The 17,301-nt window shown below is 44.2% G+C and overlaps 1 protein-coding gene across 1 annotated transcript in view; it reads right to left on the minus strand.

Annotated features, from left to right (window-relative positions):
• CPZ (carboxypeptidase Z) overlaps window positions 1–17,301 on the minus strand; it is an 80,654-nt gene that overhangs the window by 47,604 nt on the left and 15,749 nt on the right. The window contains exon 2 of the mRNA XM_063135973.1: window positions 4,805–5,179. Within this exon, the coding sequence (XP_062992043.1) occupies window positions 4,805–5,179 (375 nt within the window). The remainder of the gene's footprint in view (window positions 1–4,804; window positions 5,180–17,301) is intronic.

Raw genomic sequence — 17,301 nt, forward strand, 5'->3', positions numbered from 1 at the left:
TCTGAGGGCTCCTCCTGAGTAGGTTCAGCCATGCAGGGAACAGCTCCCTGCTGCCACACCATCTCCAAGGGCAGCCAGAGGCATATTATAATGCTCATGCACCTGATTGTCCTTCAATCATTATGGCCCATCCTAAGCTAATAGGTGCTGTCACAGCATGTTTCAGAATCAAGGCTTTGGTCCATTAGCCCTTATCTTTAATTTATGACTAAAACCACTATGGACAGAAGGAATAAAAGATTTCAGTTGTACTATGCTCCAGTCTTGGAGTTGGCAACTTGGTGTCCCCAGCTACACTGAACCCCCAGATAACTCCCCCCTGCTCCTTCCATTTTACATTTTTTTAAAAATATAATAATAATGTTTTTACCTTGGGCAGTTGGAAAATGAAAGCAACTCTGCCTTGCTTTCCTCCCCTGCGGGACCCTGAGATATTCTGCATCAGGGAAGGAACAGGCTGGGGCGAGAGGAGGCTGATGCTTCCAAGCAGGCCCAGCCCTCTGCGGGTGTTCGCTTTTTTAAAGGAAGAAAAAGGACCTTCATTTGTGGTGGTGGTGGTAGTTTTACCTGTGTGTTGCTTTGGGCAATGGGGTGTGTGTAGTTTTGCCTGTGTGTGTTTGTTTTTAGGGTTTCTTGAGGGGGCATTTTTTTGCCTCTGTTCATGAGAACAGTATCACCAGTATTCTTTCTGAAAAACTGGAATTTTGTTTTGCTATGCAGGGGCAAATACATGGTTTGGTATTTGGGGATCAAACCCAACTTCTGACTTGTACTCAGTTTCTTGGGGGAGTTACTTGTCCTTCTGGACTCGGCAGGGACTCCTCCCTTCCATTACAACCATTTATCTATAATTTACAAAATTTGGATACCTCTTCATATCTAAAACAAATTCTGGAGTGGTGAACATAAGAAGTAAAACCGTAAAAAAAATAGATTAAAACATCATATAAATTAAAATTATACTTTTAAAAAACAGAATGCCAATAAAAACACAGCTGTTAGTGCTTCCCGGAATAGAGGAGGTGCCAGAAGCAACACAATGTTAGCACCTGAGTGACCTCCAGGGGCAGGGAGGTCCAAAGAGAGGGAGCCACCACACTGAAGGCTCTTCTCCTGGCGGACTCCAATTGGGCCTTCGGTCCACATGGAACCACCAAGAGCATGCCCTCAAGATGGGCTTCCACCTATTTGGGCACTGGTAGGGAAGAAATCTAGTTAGGCAAGTACTAGTAGGTTTTCCAGATTAGGTCTAGGAAACAAAGCACAGATGGCCAATAATAAGTTTACTAACTGCAACTAAATGCAACATAGCGTTGCATAAAATGATCAATGCACGTTCACCTGCTTTCATTACTCCAACACATGAGAACAGGTTTGTAAAGCCTGCTGACAGATTCCCTAATGGTTTTAAAAAGTATGTTTCCTTTCTGTCTTTAACCTGTTGCAGAATACCATAAACATTGCAGTAAAAGTGACTTTTTCTTTTTTGCTTTGCATTCTCCGCCTTTCCACCTTACTTACAATCAACACTACTACCCTTATATCATAAGTAAATGAGTATCATGAGTCGCAGGCTGTTTCTCTTTTAGACACTGGCTTCTCTTTGGGGGATTGGCTTTAACCAATCTAGCTGTGTGCAGGATTCCAGCCTCTGTTCCCCACTGAATATGAAATATTTTATCTCATTCATGACTGATGTACATGAACCTGAGGGCATGTCTACACCTCCCAGCAGAGGGGGGAGGATCTCGTGATATGCTGATCGCGAAATCCTCCCCCTCAGTCCACACGCAGTGCACGACGTCCCGGGAAAAAGGAGGACATCGCACCCACCATTTTTTTTAAAGAAGAGGAGCTGGAGCACATGTGCGCTCTAGCTAAAAAGTAAGTAAAAAAAAGTCCTGATGGGCATGGAGTGCTTGAAGAGCTCTGTGCCCTGTGCCTGGTTCCTCAGATTTACTCGCGAGGACCTGGGACAAAACTGGGACGGCCACCCACACCTCCAGCAGTCATGTGGATGTACAGGGATGATCCTGGGGTGATCCCTGGGATAAGGCATGGTGCAGACATGCCCTGAGTTGATATCAATCCAAGCTAAACTTGAACAGGCTAAACCAGTAAACTAGTTAGTTTACTTGTGTACTGATCACCAGTTTATCGCCTGATTGGGTGACTGACTTCTCACCTTTCTCCATTAAAAGACTGGCTGACTGGCAAACCTGTGGATTATATCACCCTATGATTCCATTGAAGCTGACCCAAACTGGTTTCAACAATCCAGATTCAGCCTTATCAAAATAATTGACTCAGCCAGCATCTAGTCTAGGTCACTTATACGTGGGGCTGTGCAGTGACACACACACCCCAACCCGCTTCTGAGGCTGATTTGGAACTTCCGAATCAGTCCCAATGCACTTCTGCCTGATTCAGGCCCAGCCCAACACACTTCAGATCTGGATCCGAAACAAGAGCCAGACATGTAAAACAGGTTGGATTTTGCATTTTCCTAGACTCCCACTGAGAAATGGCTCTTTATGGTTGCCATAATTTGCAACATTAGATCTGCTCCAGACTCCTTTGGCCTGATCTAGTCCTGATCCAGATCCAGACCAAAGCAGGCCAAATTGGCCTGCTTCTGTTTGGGATCCAGCTCCAGAACCAAGTGGTGCACAGCCCTAGTTGTATGTTTGGATTCTGTTGATTCCATTAAAATAGGCTGACCATATTTTGGAAACCAAAAAGGAGGACAACATGGCCAACCCCAAAGGGGCATGTCCAGCCCCAAGGGGGCGTGCCCACCCAAACATGGCCTTGGTCACATGTCTGATTTCACCGCACACGATTAAGACAAATCTGTTCTGCATAACATCTTAATGTTAAAATCACTGAAATAAAGAACAAGTGAGACATTCAGTGTATCTGGAATTAACTCCACTCACTCCAACTTTTGTAACTTTTGCTGTACTTTGAAGCTTTTGCTATACTCTGTGTGATACAGTCTCCCTTTCCCTCAAATATATTTTCTGACCGCAAATCTGTAAACTACCCAGAGAGCTTCAGCTAAGGGGTGGTATATAAATGTAATAAAATAAATAAATAAATCCTTCACCGTAGTCTCACCTTTCCTAACATTTAACACTCTTTCCCCATCACCTTTCTCATATCCATACTCACACATTTAGCATACTGCTACCACTGAACAAATGAAGCAGTTGACTTTGCAGAAAAATCTAGTACAAGAAGCAACTTTGCAATTGACCAGACATAACAGTCATAAACAAAAAGAAAAACACACCTACCTCACTGACATAGCAATGTTGCAGAAAAAGAAGAGGAAAATATAAATATACGCAAGACAACCAACGTCTGTTTAGCATGCACAGAAATGAATTTAAGACCACTGGTCACCAATATTTAAAAAACTGCCCTTAGATTACCAATATAAAAATGTTTACAGGTTCTTGTATTATAATACCCATGGAGAGTACAAGAAAACACTGAAGGTAGTGCATCTATAAAACTGCAAGTTTCCAGTCCAGCTCCATTAATGTCTTTCTGAATGGAGCAGCACTTGAAAAATGTGCTGAACATTTTCTGTTGCACTGTAAAATGTCTTTGCTTCCATTTAATTCCATTCAGGGTTGTTTACAATAAAACGACTGACGTTTGTCCATAAATCCTTACCTGGTACCTTCTTTTCCCAAATTGTTTTATTATTAATTAGAATTGGAACAAACTGCACAATCCTTTCCTTAAACCTGGACCTCTTCTGTGACGCATCCACAGTCTAGGCCACATGTTACACAAATCAAACCATGTCTATGCCGTAGATATTGATCGGGCAGGGTTAGCACGTAACATGGCAAGTTCTTGGGTAATTGCTTAGTTCAGCATTTTCACAAAAATATTTGGAAGGAAACAGAACCCACCCGGACAAAGGTCTGGAGATCAAGAAAAAGCAGAGAAGCTCTGTTCTCAGTCACCAAGGACTGGAATTGTCCATGAATATAGCTATAAAAGAAGCATTTTGCTTCTCTAGAAAAACGCTGGCTGGAATAGAAGATTTACAGTGCAATCCCCTATATGACAATTCAGAAGTAGGTGCCATAGCACCTACTTCTTTGTCCGAGTTCAATGTGGTTTACTCCCAGGTATACCAACTTACCTGGGAGTAAACCCCACTGAATGAAATGTAAGTGTCTCTATAGAACTAGGCTATATTGTAAAACTATGACAGTCATGAAAAGGCGAATACAAGGATATCAAACACAACGAGAATCTCTTTGGGCTTAAAAGTAGCTCCTATTACGTTTTGCTAAACATACTTTGTTTATACATACTGATCTTACTGCTATTGAGTTACTGAAAAGGCTATGATGGGCCTTCCTTTGCCATCTTCTGATGGAAAACCATCCTCCTCCTCCTGTTTTTGTGTTCACTCCAATCCACAGTATCCTGGCCCCATGGAGTTGTCTTGATCCAAGTTGAATAACTGTGCTGGGGATGCAGTTGTAGTAGAGCCTTCCCCAACCTGGTGCCCTCCAGATGTTTTGGACTACAGCTTCTATATTCCTTGAGCATTGGCCATGCTGGCTTGGGTTTACGGAACCAGCAGTCCAAAATATCTGGAGGGCACCAGATTTCCTCTCCCCATTTTTATACACCATTGTCTGGATAGCACAACTTTTCCAGATAAAGGAGAAAATAATTAAAAATTGCCCACCCCTGTTTCCAGACTTGCCCAGGGGAAACCTGACATTTGGTCAACCTAATTAAAACATGAACACACAGCTTTGATTCTTACCTCGCAGCTTTGCTAACGGATCAAAGCATCCTTCTACTTCATCCACAAAGAAGCGATCACAATCTAAGAAGTATGGCCAAGCCATGTCAATTGCATCAAAAGCAGGAAGGCAATTTTTTCGGAGAGTTTCACAGACGTTGCGACATGGCTTAATGATTTTGCCCTCTTCACACTTTGGGGCCATAATAGAGCAGCTCAGAAGCCTCAGATCAGGATTGCATTCTCCCTGCAGCAGGTTGTGGAGCACACTTGTCAAGGTGTATTCAGAGCTGTATTCAATCACTTGTCTGGACTTCTGATCCAGCAAATTAGGGTAAATTGTTTTTGAATAAGCTACATCATTACAGGAACCCAAGCTGATATCCACGCATTTTGCTATGAGAAATGGGAAGATAGGTACATGAAAGTTTCAGTAATCGACCTAAAACAATCTGGTAGTAACCAACAGGTAAGATGGGAGTTTTAATTGAATATATTCATCAGTAACACAACCACTATTTATTTATTTATTTATTTGATTTGTACCCCACATTTCTACTAAGAAAAGGGGCTCAGGGCAGCATACAATTAAATAAACAAAAACTTGATTAAAACAATAATAAATACATTAAAAACACAACAATAACAGCATAAAACAGTGCGGTTTCAGACCTGGTTTTGGCATGGAAACAGCCTTGGTCGCCCTGTGTGATGACCTATGTCGGGAGAAAGACAGAGGGAATGTGACTCTGTTGATTCTCCTTGATCTCTCAGTGGCTTTCAATACCATCAACCATGGTATCCTTCTGGAGGGTCTGGCTGAGTTGGAAGTGGAAGGCACTGTATTACAGTGGTTCCGCTCCTACTTGGCTGGTTGGCTCCAGAAGGTGGTATTGGGGGAACATTGCTCGCCTCCATGGATTCTCCTGTATGGGGTTCTGCAGGGGTCAGTTTTGTCCCCCATGCTGTTTAACATTTACATGAAACTGTTGGGTGAGGTCATTCGGAGTTTTGGAGTGCGTTGTCATCAGTACGCTGATCACACACAGTTCTATTTCTCCTTTTCATCTTCATCAGGTGAGGCTGCGGATGTGCTGAATCAGTGCCTGGCTGCGACAATGGACTGGATGAGGGCTAATAAACTGAAACTCAATCCAGACAAGAATGAAGTGCTGTTAGTGAGAAGTTCTTCTGACCAGATGGAGGGTGTTCAACCTGTTCTGGATGGGGTTGCACTCCCCCTGAAGGAGCAGGTTCGTAGCATGGGGGTTCTCCTAGAACCATCTCTGTCACTTGAGGCCCAGGTAGCCTCAGTGGTACGGAGCGCCTTCTACCAGCTTTGGCTGGTGACCTAGCTACGCCCCTATCTGCACAGGAATAACCTAGCTTCAGTTGTCTATGCTGTGGTAACCTCAAATTACATTACTGCAATGCTCTCTATGTGGGGCTGCCTTTGAAGACCGTTCGGAAGCTGCAGCTTGTGCAAAATGCAGCGGCCAGATTGATAACTGGAACCAGAAGGTTCAAGCATATAAGACCGACTTTGGCCCGCTTGCATTGGCTGCCTGTATGTTTCCGAGCCCAATTCAAGGTGCTGGTTTTAACCTATAAAGCCTTACACGGCTTGGGACCACAATACCTGATGGAACGCCTCTCCTGACATGAACCTACCCATACGCTACACTCAACATCTAAGGTCCTCCTCTGGGTGCCTACCCCAAGGGAAGCTTGGAGAATAGCAACCAGGGAGAGGGACTTTTCAGTGGTGGCCCCTCAATTATGGAATGATCTCCCTGACAAGGCTTGCCTGGCGCCAACATTGTTATCTTTTCGGTGCCAAGTCAAGACTTTTTTCTTCTCCCAGGCATTTAACAGCATTTAATAAATATGCTGAGTTTTATAACTGACCCCAGAATAGATGTTTTTAAATGGATATTCTCCGTTTTTGTTTGTATTTTATGCTTTTTATGGTTTTAAATTTTGTATATTTCTTTTTAATGTTCACTGTTTTTAACTTTTGTAAACCGCCCAGAGAGCTTCGGCTATGGGGCAGTATATAAATGTAATAAATAATAAATAATAATATTTAAAAAACAACAGCACCAAACCCAACAGACCTGCTTACACACCAAAGGCCGGCTGGAACAAAATGCTCTTGCCTGCCAATAGAAGGACAGCAGAGAGAGAACCAACTTAGCCTCTCCAGTCAGTAGGGAGTTCCACAGCCTGAGAACAGCCACCAAGAAGGCCCTTTCTCATGTCATCACCAAATGTGCCTCTGAAGGCAGCAGTACTGCCTTAAATCTTGGGCAGACTGAAATCAGAGAAGGCAGTCTTTCAGGTGGCTTGGTCCCAAGCCATATAGGGCTTTATGGGTCATAACAAGCACTGAATTGTGCCTGGAAACAGACCAGTGGCCATTGAAGCTGGTCTAATAGGGGGGTCATGTGCTTTCTGTAACTGGCTGGAGCATTCTGAACCAACTGAAATTTCCAAACAGTTTTCAATGGTAGCCTCACATGGAGTGCATTATACTAGTCCAAATGGGATGTAACTAAAACATATGTTACCATGGGCAGATCAGATATTTCTAGGAACAAACACAGTTGGCACACCAGATTCAGCTATGCACACAATCCTGGCCACTGCCAAACCCGGGCATTCAAGTTCAGGACCAAGTCCAGGAGTCCAACCAAGTTATGGGCCTGAGTCTTCAAGGGCAGTGTAACCTCCAGCACAGGTCTAGTACGTATTCCATGTGCCTTTCACCTCTGTCTTGTCTGGATTAAGTTTCAATTGGTTAGACTTCATCCAGTCCATTACCGCTTTTAAATAGATAATGTCCATTTTTAGGCTTTTTATGGTTTTAAATTTTTATGTTTTTAATGTTCACTGTTTTTAATCTTTGTAATCCACACAGAGAGCTTTGGCTATGGGGCAGTAAATAAATGTAAATAATAATAATAATAATCAGACACCGACCTAGGACAAGGACAGCTTCCTTGGATTTAGATGGAAAGGAGAGAGAGTTGGGTGCCAGCAACATACTGGTAGTACTAAACTCCAGACAATCACTGTCAGCAGTGTCATGTATATATGTTCAATAGCATGGGGGATAAGAGGGAATTCTGAAGGACACCTCAGGCCAACAGGAATCCCCCAGGAGCATCTTGTGGAATCACTTCTCTGAGAAGAACTGAAGTCACCATGTAACACTGCCTAGTCCCATCTCATAGAATCAAAGAATCAATGAATTGTGGATTTGGAAGGGACCACAAGAATTACCTAGTCAAACCCTCTGTTATGTGCAGGAAAACCAATTAAACCATCTATGAGAGGTGGCTGTCCAGCCCTTTCTTAAAAACCTCCAGAGATGAAGAATCCACAACCTTCATAGGTAGACTGTTCCACTGTTGCACAGATCTTACGGTCAGAAAGTTTTTCCTTATATTTAAATCAAAATCTAGGTAGCTGTAACTTGTAACCATTATTTCAAGTCCTAATTTCTGTAGCCATGGAAAATAGTTCTTGGCCATCTTCCCCATGGCATCCTTTTTGTAAATTGCCCAGAGAGCTTCGGCTATGGGGCGGTATATAAATTTAATAAATTAATAAATAAATAAATTTAAATAATAAATAAATTTAATTAATAAATAAATGTACCGGAACACTGCAAAAATGTCTCCCCTCAGTCTCCTTTTTCTCCAGACTGAACAGCCCAAGTTCCTTCAGCCTGTCCTCACAGGGCATGTCCACAAGTCCCTTTAACATCTTCGTTGCCCTCCTCTGAACCTATTCTAACCTGTCAATGTCCTTCTGGAAATCTGGTTCCCAGAATCGTACACAATACTCCAGGTGTGGTCTCACTAGCGCTGAGTAGAGAAGAATAAAGACTTCACGTGCCTTTGATTCAATGCTTCTTCTAATGCAGCCCAGAACTGTATTAACCCTTCTAGCAGCTATCTCAGTCTGTTGACTCATATTCAGATTACTGTCAATGACCACTCTCTGATGTAGTGCTTCCAAGTCATGAATCCCCCATCTGGTATGCGTTCCTGACATTTTCCTCCCTTAGAGTAATACCTTACATTTCTTCCTGTCAAAGGACATCTTTTTCCTCTCAGTCCAATCTTCCAACCTGTCCAAATCAGATTGCAGTCTCAGGCTGTCATCATGGGTGTCAGAAAGATCTCCCAGTTTTGTGTCATCCCCAAATTTGATAAGAAGCCCATCAATCCCAGGACCCAGATCATTAATAAACATGTTGAATAATACTGGCCCAAGACAGAACCTTGTGGTACACCGCTGGTTTCTGCTCTCCAACACAATGCAGAGCTATTAATGCTGACTCTCTGAGTATGGTTAGCCAGCCAGTTGTGGGCCCACCTTCCTGTAGTGCTATCCAAGCCAAACTTTAGCAGTTTGTCAGTGAGAATGTCATGCATAAGCAGTGAGCCCACCACCTCTTCCTCTTGCTGTTGACATAGTTGAAGAAACCCTTCTTGCTGGATTTTGCCACTCTTGCTAGACTTTGCCTCCCTGACCTCATTCCTACATTTCTGGGCTGAAGCTTTGTAGACTTCCTTGGTCAGAAGCCCTGCCTTCCATTGCATACTTGGCTCAGCAATACTACAAACGAGAAGGATCTTGGAATTGTTGTAGATAACAAACTGAATATTGAGCCAACAGTGTGATATGGCTGCAAGAAAAGCAAATGCTATTTTGGGCTGCATTAATAGAAGTATAGCTTCCAAATCGTGTGAGGTACTGGTTCCTGTCTATTCAGTCCTGGATAGGCCTCATCTAGAGTATTGCGTCCAGTTCTGGGCTCCACAATTCAAGAAGGACGCAGACAAGCTGGAGCGTGTTCAGAGGAGGGCAACCAGGATGATCAGGGGTCTGGAAACAAAGCCCTATGAAGAGAGACTGAAAGAACTGGGCATGTTTAGCCTGGAGAAGAGAAGATTGAGGGGAGACATGATAGCACTCTTCAAATACTTAAAAGGTTGTCACACAGAGGAGGGCCAGGATCTCTTCTCGATCCTCCCAGAGTGCAGGACACGGAATAACGGGCTCAAGTTAAAGGAAGCCAGATTCTGGCTGGACATCAGGAAAAACTTCCTGACTGTTAGAGCAGTACAACAATGGAACCAGTTACCTAGGGAGGTTGTGGGCTCTCCCACACTAGAGGTATTCAAAAGGCAGCTGGACAGCCACCTGTCAGGGATGCTTTAGGGTGGATTCCTGCATTGAGCAGGGGGATGGACTTGATGGCCTTGTAGGCCCCTTCCAACTCTGCTATTCGATGATTCTATGAGCGCATTAAAAACTCACTGTCAAAAAATTAATTCAGGAAATAAAGAAATCACTGTTGTTGCTGCAGTGTGACGTTCTTTACCTACATTTGAATCAATGAAAAACTGGGTTTCTATTTAATGAGGAGCTATCCCGCTGTCGTATAGATGAGGGCCAGACTTCCTGGTTGAGCCATGGGCTCAACTGTAGAAGCCGAGGGACCGCGGACGGACGCAGGTAAGGGAGAAGAGGGGGGGTTACCGGGCCCTTCCGCTGTTGCCGCACGGCCGACAGCAACAGCGGCAGGGCCCGGTAAACCCCACTTACCTTTCTTGCGGAGCTCCGGATCGAGGCGAAGGATCTGCCTTCACCTCGATCCTCTTCGCAATGCTCCGCCGGCCCCCCAATCCTCTTCGCCTCCACTTTAAGGGGAGGCGAAGCACCCCACTCCGCTTCTAATTCGCCGGCCACATCCCTAATGCAAACTATTTGATTTAACTCTCCCATTTCCCCTTCAAAGGCAGCCACATCATTACATCTGCTGCATCTGTATTGTTTGCTTACTTTCCACATAAGGCTAAGCTCCATGATGACCCCTCTGTGCACCTAAGTGGCTTGAATTCCTCCTGCTAATCCCAGTGCCCCACCACGAACATCTTGGGCTCCAGGAAGAAGATTGATGGAGGGAATAGGACAGGGTGGGGTGGGGGTAATAGCGGCAAACGTATAGTGAGTCTATGGTTGAGATGAGACTTGACTTGATATAATCATAGCTAGCACTCCTATCCACTTTGCTGCACCAGCTCACAGCTAAAAGTGTGAGCTGAGAAGACCCAGATTCAAATGTCCCTTAAATCGCAAATTCACTAGCGGGTCTCAGGCCAGTATTCTTTTAAGCCTCAGCTAATAACACCACTGGCCCACCTTACAGGGATTTTGTACTAAGTTCTTGTACTAAGATAATGTATGAAAAGTTCTTTGAATGTTGTAATGAGCTATATATGAAGAACCTTGGCAGCGGGCCTTCTCTGTGGTGGCCCCCACCCTCTGGAGGACCCTCCTTCGTGCAGTTCAGGAGGTGGGAAACGTAATATTGTTTAAGCGCCTCCTGAAGACATACCTTTTTACACAGGCTTTCCCTGATTTTTTATGTAGCTGGTTTTATATTGCCTTTTTAACTTTTTAATGTTTTAAATTTGTACTTGTTCTAGTTTATGGGTTTGGGTTGTGCACTGCCCAGAGGGCATCAGCTGATGGGCAGTATAAAAATGTAATAAAATAAATAAATAAATAAAATGTGTTTTGTTTTTGTTTTTTGCTGCTGCTGCTTCAATTCTTATCATTGATAAGAGTTGGCAGATAGCACAGTTGGAAGGGGCCTACAAGGCCATCGAGTCCAACCCCCTGCTCAATGCAGGAATCCACCCTAAAGCATCCCTGGGGGATTCCACACGTCGTACTGAGGCCGCTTCCATGCGGCCCCAGTGCGACCCCAAAGCGATCGTGTAACTTGCCTGGCGAAGAGACGAGGAAGAGGCGTCCCTGCCGCTGCCGCCGCCACCCACCTACCTCCTCGCCGGCCGGCTCGGAGAGATCGGCGGAAGAAGGTGCTCTCCACCCCGCCTTCTTCCGCCGAGCTTTCCGTCCCGGCCGGCGAGGGGGTAGGTGGGTGGCGGCGACAAGGACGCCTCTTCCTCGTCTCTTCTCCAGGCAAGTTACACGATCGCTTTGGGGTCGCACTGGGGCCGCATGGAAGCGGCCTCAGTACGACGTGTGAATCCCCCCCTGGCAGATGGTTGTCCAGCTGCCTCTTGAAGGCCTCTAATGTGGGAGAGCCCACAACCTCCCTAGGTAACTTGTCCCATTGTCATACCACTCTAACAGTCAGGAAGTTTTTCCTGATGTCCAGCCGGAATCTGGCTTTCTGTAACTTCAGCTCATTATTCCGTGTCCTGAACTCTGGGAAGATCGAGAAGAGATCCTGGCCCTCCTCTGTGTGACAACCTTTCAAGTATTTGAAAAGTGCTATCATTACTATGCCACGACACAGGCTCTGAACACCAGACCTGGCCGCAGCTACCCCCTGCTCAAGCCAAGCACCACCACTTGATACATTTGAGGCAAGGGATAAAAACCACCTTCCTCCAAACTATGTGGAGAAAGGGGTTAAAATGGAAAAGGATTTCAATAATAAAATAATGTGCTGTGAGTTATATGTGCTGAGGGGAATTATTGACAATACAACTATTGCGGGCTGTTGCCCTAGTCTTCACGTCAGACGTGACGGGCTAAAGGAAAGCCCAGTCACATCCACCATTTTTTTTAATTTAAAGGGCCCGGAGCTCAGGAGCGCACAAACGAGAAAAGGTATGTTTTTTTAAAGAAATGGTTTTCCCGCTCCCCCCACCCTGCCCTTGATGGGCGCAGCACTCCTGGGGACCACTGCAGACCATGCGCAGCTTCTCCCGGCTCCTCGTGAGTAATCGCCAAAGCCAGGTGAAGCCGCAGAATGAGACTGCGGGAAATATCGGGCTACAAGTGGTGCCCCTTATCCCGGGGCAAGGGAGGGTTCATCTCTGCCTGAGCCCAGGATCCCCTGTGCATCATCTGGACGCACAGGGGGCGATTCCGGGTATCAGCCCAGGATAACCCCTCATCTAACTAAGGCCTTTGAGTCCAGTTCTGTAGCCAACTGTGGATCCACCTAATAGTTGTTCCACCTAGACCACTTTTTTTTAATTTAAATATTTTTATTGATTTTCAAGTAAGGACAAATACAATAAATATACATAGTAAAAGAAAACACTCAACAACAATACAAATGTTCCTACAACACCACTATAAAAAAGCATGGGTGTTCATTCCTTCAATAAGCACTTAGTAAATATAGAAATCTTAAACAAATCTATACTTTCTGGTACAGAAAAAAATGCAGGTTAAGCACCTAGACCACTTTTAGCTAGTTTGTTTATCAGAATATCATGGGGCACTTTGTCAAAAGCTTTGCTGAAGTCAAGATATATTATGACCACAGCATTCCCATGTTCTAGAAGGGAAGATACCCAATCAAAAAATGAGATCAAATTAGTATGGCAGGATTTGTTCTTGACAAATCCATGTTGGCTTCTTGTAACCACTACATTGTTTTCAAGGTGCTTACAGATTGACTTTATAATCTGATTCAAAATTTTCCAGGGATTGATGTCAGACTAACTGGTCTGTAGTTCCCAGGTTCCTCCTTTTTGCCCTTTTTGAAGAAACATTAGCCCTCACTAGAGGCCTTCAAGAGGCAGCTGGACAACCATCTGTCAGGGATGCTTTAGGATGGATTCCTGCATTGAGCAGGGGGTTGGACTTGATGGCCTTGTAGGCCCCTTCCAACTCTGCTATTCTATGGTTCTATGATCCTCCAGTCTTCCAGCACTTCACCCATCCCCTATGATTTTGCAAAGATAATAGACAGTGGTTCTGGGAGTTCTTCTGCCAGTTCCTTTATTACTCTAGGATGCAGTTCATTGGGCCTTGGAAATTTGAACTCATTCAAAGAAATTAGGTGTTCCTTGACCATCTGTTTATCAAGCTGAAGCTGCAATCCTGCCCCTTCAGTTTGGACTTAATTTTTGTCAGCGGGATCATAGACCTGCTTTGGGGAGAAGACTGAGCCAAGGTAGGAATTGAGCACTTTGGCCTTTTCTTTGTCATCTGTTATCAATTTGCCATCCTCATTGAGTAGTTGAACCACAGTTTCTTTCCTCAGTCTTTTAGTATGCACGTACCGGAAGAAAGCTTTTTTGGTTGCTTTTAGCATCTCTCGCTAATCTCAGCTCATTCTCAGCTTTAGCCCTCCTGACGCCATTTCAGCACTTCTGTGCTACCTGTCTGTGCTCTTCTTTTGTACCCTGGCCTTCCTTCCACTTCCTATATGTATCCTTTTTTGTCTTTAGGTCATCTCTAAGCTTTTTGTGGAGCCACATTGGTTTCTTCTGTTCTCGTCTATCTTTTTTTCTTTTTGGAATCGTTCGTAATTGTGCCTTTAGAATTTCTTTTTTAAAAAACTCACACCCATCTTGGACTGCTTTTCTCATTAGGGCCACTTGCCATGGGACCTTACTATCAATATCGGCTTTCCTAAAATCCAGAGTACACATATGCATATACTCAGCTTTTGCTTCCTTTAAAATCAAGAACTGAAGTATGATGTGGACACTTTCCCTCAGGGTTCCTGCAACTGCCACTTTATCCACTAAGTCATCCCTATTAGTTAGTATCAAGTCAAGGATTGCCGATCCTCTAGTTCCTTCCTCCACTTTCTGTAGGAGAAAGTTATCACCCACACATGTCAGGAATTTCTTGGAGGGGCCACTTTGGGCAGAATTTGTCTCCCAACAGATATCAGGGTAATTGAAGTCCCCCATCACTACTACATCACACTTCCTTGAAACACTGGCAATTTTCTTATCAAAAGTTTCTTCTTGTTGTTGTTGCATTTGTGTGAACTTGCAATAAGTGAAATAACAAGAGTAACTGTATCCAATCCAAGCTCATCGCTCCCTATTCCAGATGAGACATTACCAAGCAAAGGAAGACGGCACCAAATCAAGCAAGTTATTCCCCATCTCCATCAGCAGCTGCCCTGCCTGGCTCTGAAAACAACCCTGTACTTGACCTCTTTCCTTTCATTCCATTATCCTATCTAGTTTCACATCTAGTAATAAGAACAGTCATGGAATCTAAACAGAAGATGTTTAAATTCTTAATAATCTAATACAGTGTGGAGTTAGGCTAGTAGCATGTTCATGAAATTTTGTACTAGGCTCCCCACCCTGCCATGCAATGCCCTATTAAGACTGCAATCCTATGCCTGTTGAGAAGCTCCATCACACAGCAGGGTGGGGGATCCCTTCCTCAGTTACTTCCTCTTCTCAAAAAGAGGAAGTACCCAACAAGCATGAGGCCCACTGAGTCCATTGTTCTAATGGCGCTGCTTCTCCTGCACACAGCAGGAGAAAGCAGCGATTCCGAGTTTAAAAAAAACATTGGACTTACTGGGGAGGGGCGGTTTGTCGCGCAAGGAAGGCCAAAAGGGTGCGGGAGGCAGACGATGTCATGGGAGGGACCTGAGCAGACTCTGCGAGTGCCCAGTAACGAGCGTGCGATAAAACGCCCGTCGAATGGAACTTTAAATAGAAAAACACGATGCTGGTAGAGGCATGCTGGGAGTTGTAGAACTTTTTTCTGTCTAAACATGGATAGGATTGTGCTCTTAGTTCTTGCAATGGCATCTTGCCTGAGCAATGGGAGAGCAGGCTAAAGGGGAGGGGAGAACATTGGTGAATTTGAAGAAAAGACGGGAAGGTGAGCAACTATTGGAGGGCTTTGGAAGACGTGAACGTTGAAGAAAGAAAAGAGGCAGACAGCTTTGAAAGCAATCAGTTTAGCTGATCTGTAGGCAACTTGGTATCGATTTTTTTATCTTTTGATATTGTTGCAAATCACCCTAAGTGCTGTAGTGGCAATAAAAAGGCAGGGTATAAATCTTTGTTAATTAATTAATTAATTAATTAATTAATGGATACTTGAGACCTGCTACAGACAGAATGAATATTCCAGACTGGTGGAGGATGGCAAATTGATAACAGATGACAAAGAAAAGGCTGAAGTGCTCAATTCCTACTTTGCCTCAGTCTTCTCCCAAAAGCAGGTCTATGACCCCCCTGGAAAAAGTGAAGCAGAAGTTGAGGGTGCAGGATTACAGTTTGATATTGATAAACAAATGGTCAAAGAACACCTAATTTACTTGAATGAGTTTAAATCTCCAGGGCCCGATGAACTGCATCCTAGAGTAATGAAGGAACTAGCGGAAGAACTCTCAGAACCTTTGTCTATTATCTTTGCAAAATCATGGAAGACGGGTGAGGTGCCGGACGACTGGAGGAGGGCTAATGTTGTCTAGGGTGACCAACTGTCAGGATTTCCCCAGATTTGTCCTGGTTTTTGTTCTTTCCATGATGTCAGGGGGGATTTTCTATAATTTTCAATAATGTCCTGGAATGACACACCTTCCCCTTTAAGGCTGCCATTAGCATGGCAGGAGGGAATGACATGCTTTCTTGAGGCACATCATTCCCCCACCCCGAGCTCCAATTGAGGTCTTAAAGGGGAAAGTGGGTCATTCGTGGACGTTATAGAAAAGGCCCCAATTGGAGTGGATGGTGGTGGTGCAGAATGAAATCCTTTCCCCTCCTCCACTCCAATCGGGTACTTTAAGGTGGCGGGGGAATAACGTACTTTCTGCAGGACTCAGAAAGCTGCTTCCACACATACACACACACTAGGTGTCCTCTTTTTTGGTTTCCCAAATATGGTCACCCTAATGTTGTCCCTATCTTCAAAAAGGGCAAAAAGGAAGAACCTGGGAACTACAGACCAGTCAGTCTGACATCCATCCCTGGGAAAATTCTGGAGCAGGTTACAAAGAAGTCAATCTGTAAACACCTTGAAATCAATGTGGTGATCACTAGAAGCCAACATGGATTTGTCAAGAACAAGTCCTGTCAGACAAATTTGATCTCATTTTTTGATAAGGTAACCTGCCTTGTGGACCGTGGGAACGCTGTGGACGTCATATATCTTGACTTCAGCAAAGCTTTTGACAAAGAATCACATGACATTCTGATTAACAAACTAGCTAAAAGTGGGCTAGATGGAACAACTATTAGGTGGATTCACAGTTGGCTACAGAATCGGATTCAAAGAGTACTTATCAATGGAACCTTCTCAAACTGGGGAGAGGCAACAAGTGGGGTACCGCAGGGCTCAGTCCTGGGCCCAGTGCTCTTCAACATTTTTATTAATGATTTGGACGAGGAGATGCTGGGAATGCTGATCAAATTTGCAGATGACACCAAATTAGGTGGGATAGCTAATACCCTGGAAGACAGAAACAAACTTCAAAGTGATCTTGATAGGCTGGAGTGCTGGGCTGAAAACAACAGAATGAAATTGAATAGGGATAAATGCCAAGTTCTACATTTAGGAAATAGAAACCAAAGGCACAGTTACAAGATGGGGGATACTTGGCTCAGCAATACTACAAACGAGAAGGTTCTTGGAATTGTTGTAGATCACAAGCTGAATATGAGCCAACAGTGCGATATGGCTGCAAGAAAGGCAAATGCTATTTTGGGCTGCATTAATAGAAGTATAGTTTCCAAATCACGTGA

Source organism: Elgaria multicarinata, chromosome 10, assembly GCF_023053635.1.
Source record: "Elgaria multicarinata webbii isolate HBS135686 ecotype San Diego chromosome 10, rElgMul1.1.pri, whole genome shotgun sequence".
NCBI classification, from domain to species: domain Eukaryota; kingdom Metazoa; phylum Chordata; class Lepidosauria; order Squamata; family Anguidae; genus Elgaria; species Elgaria multicarinata.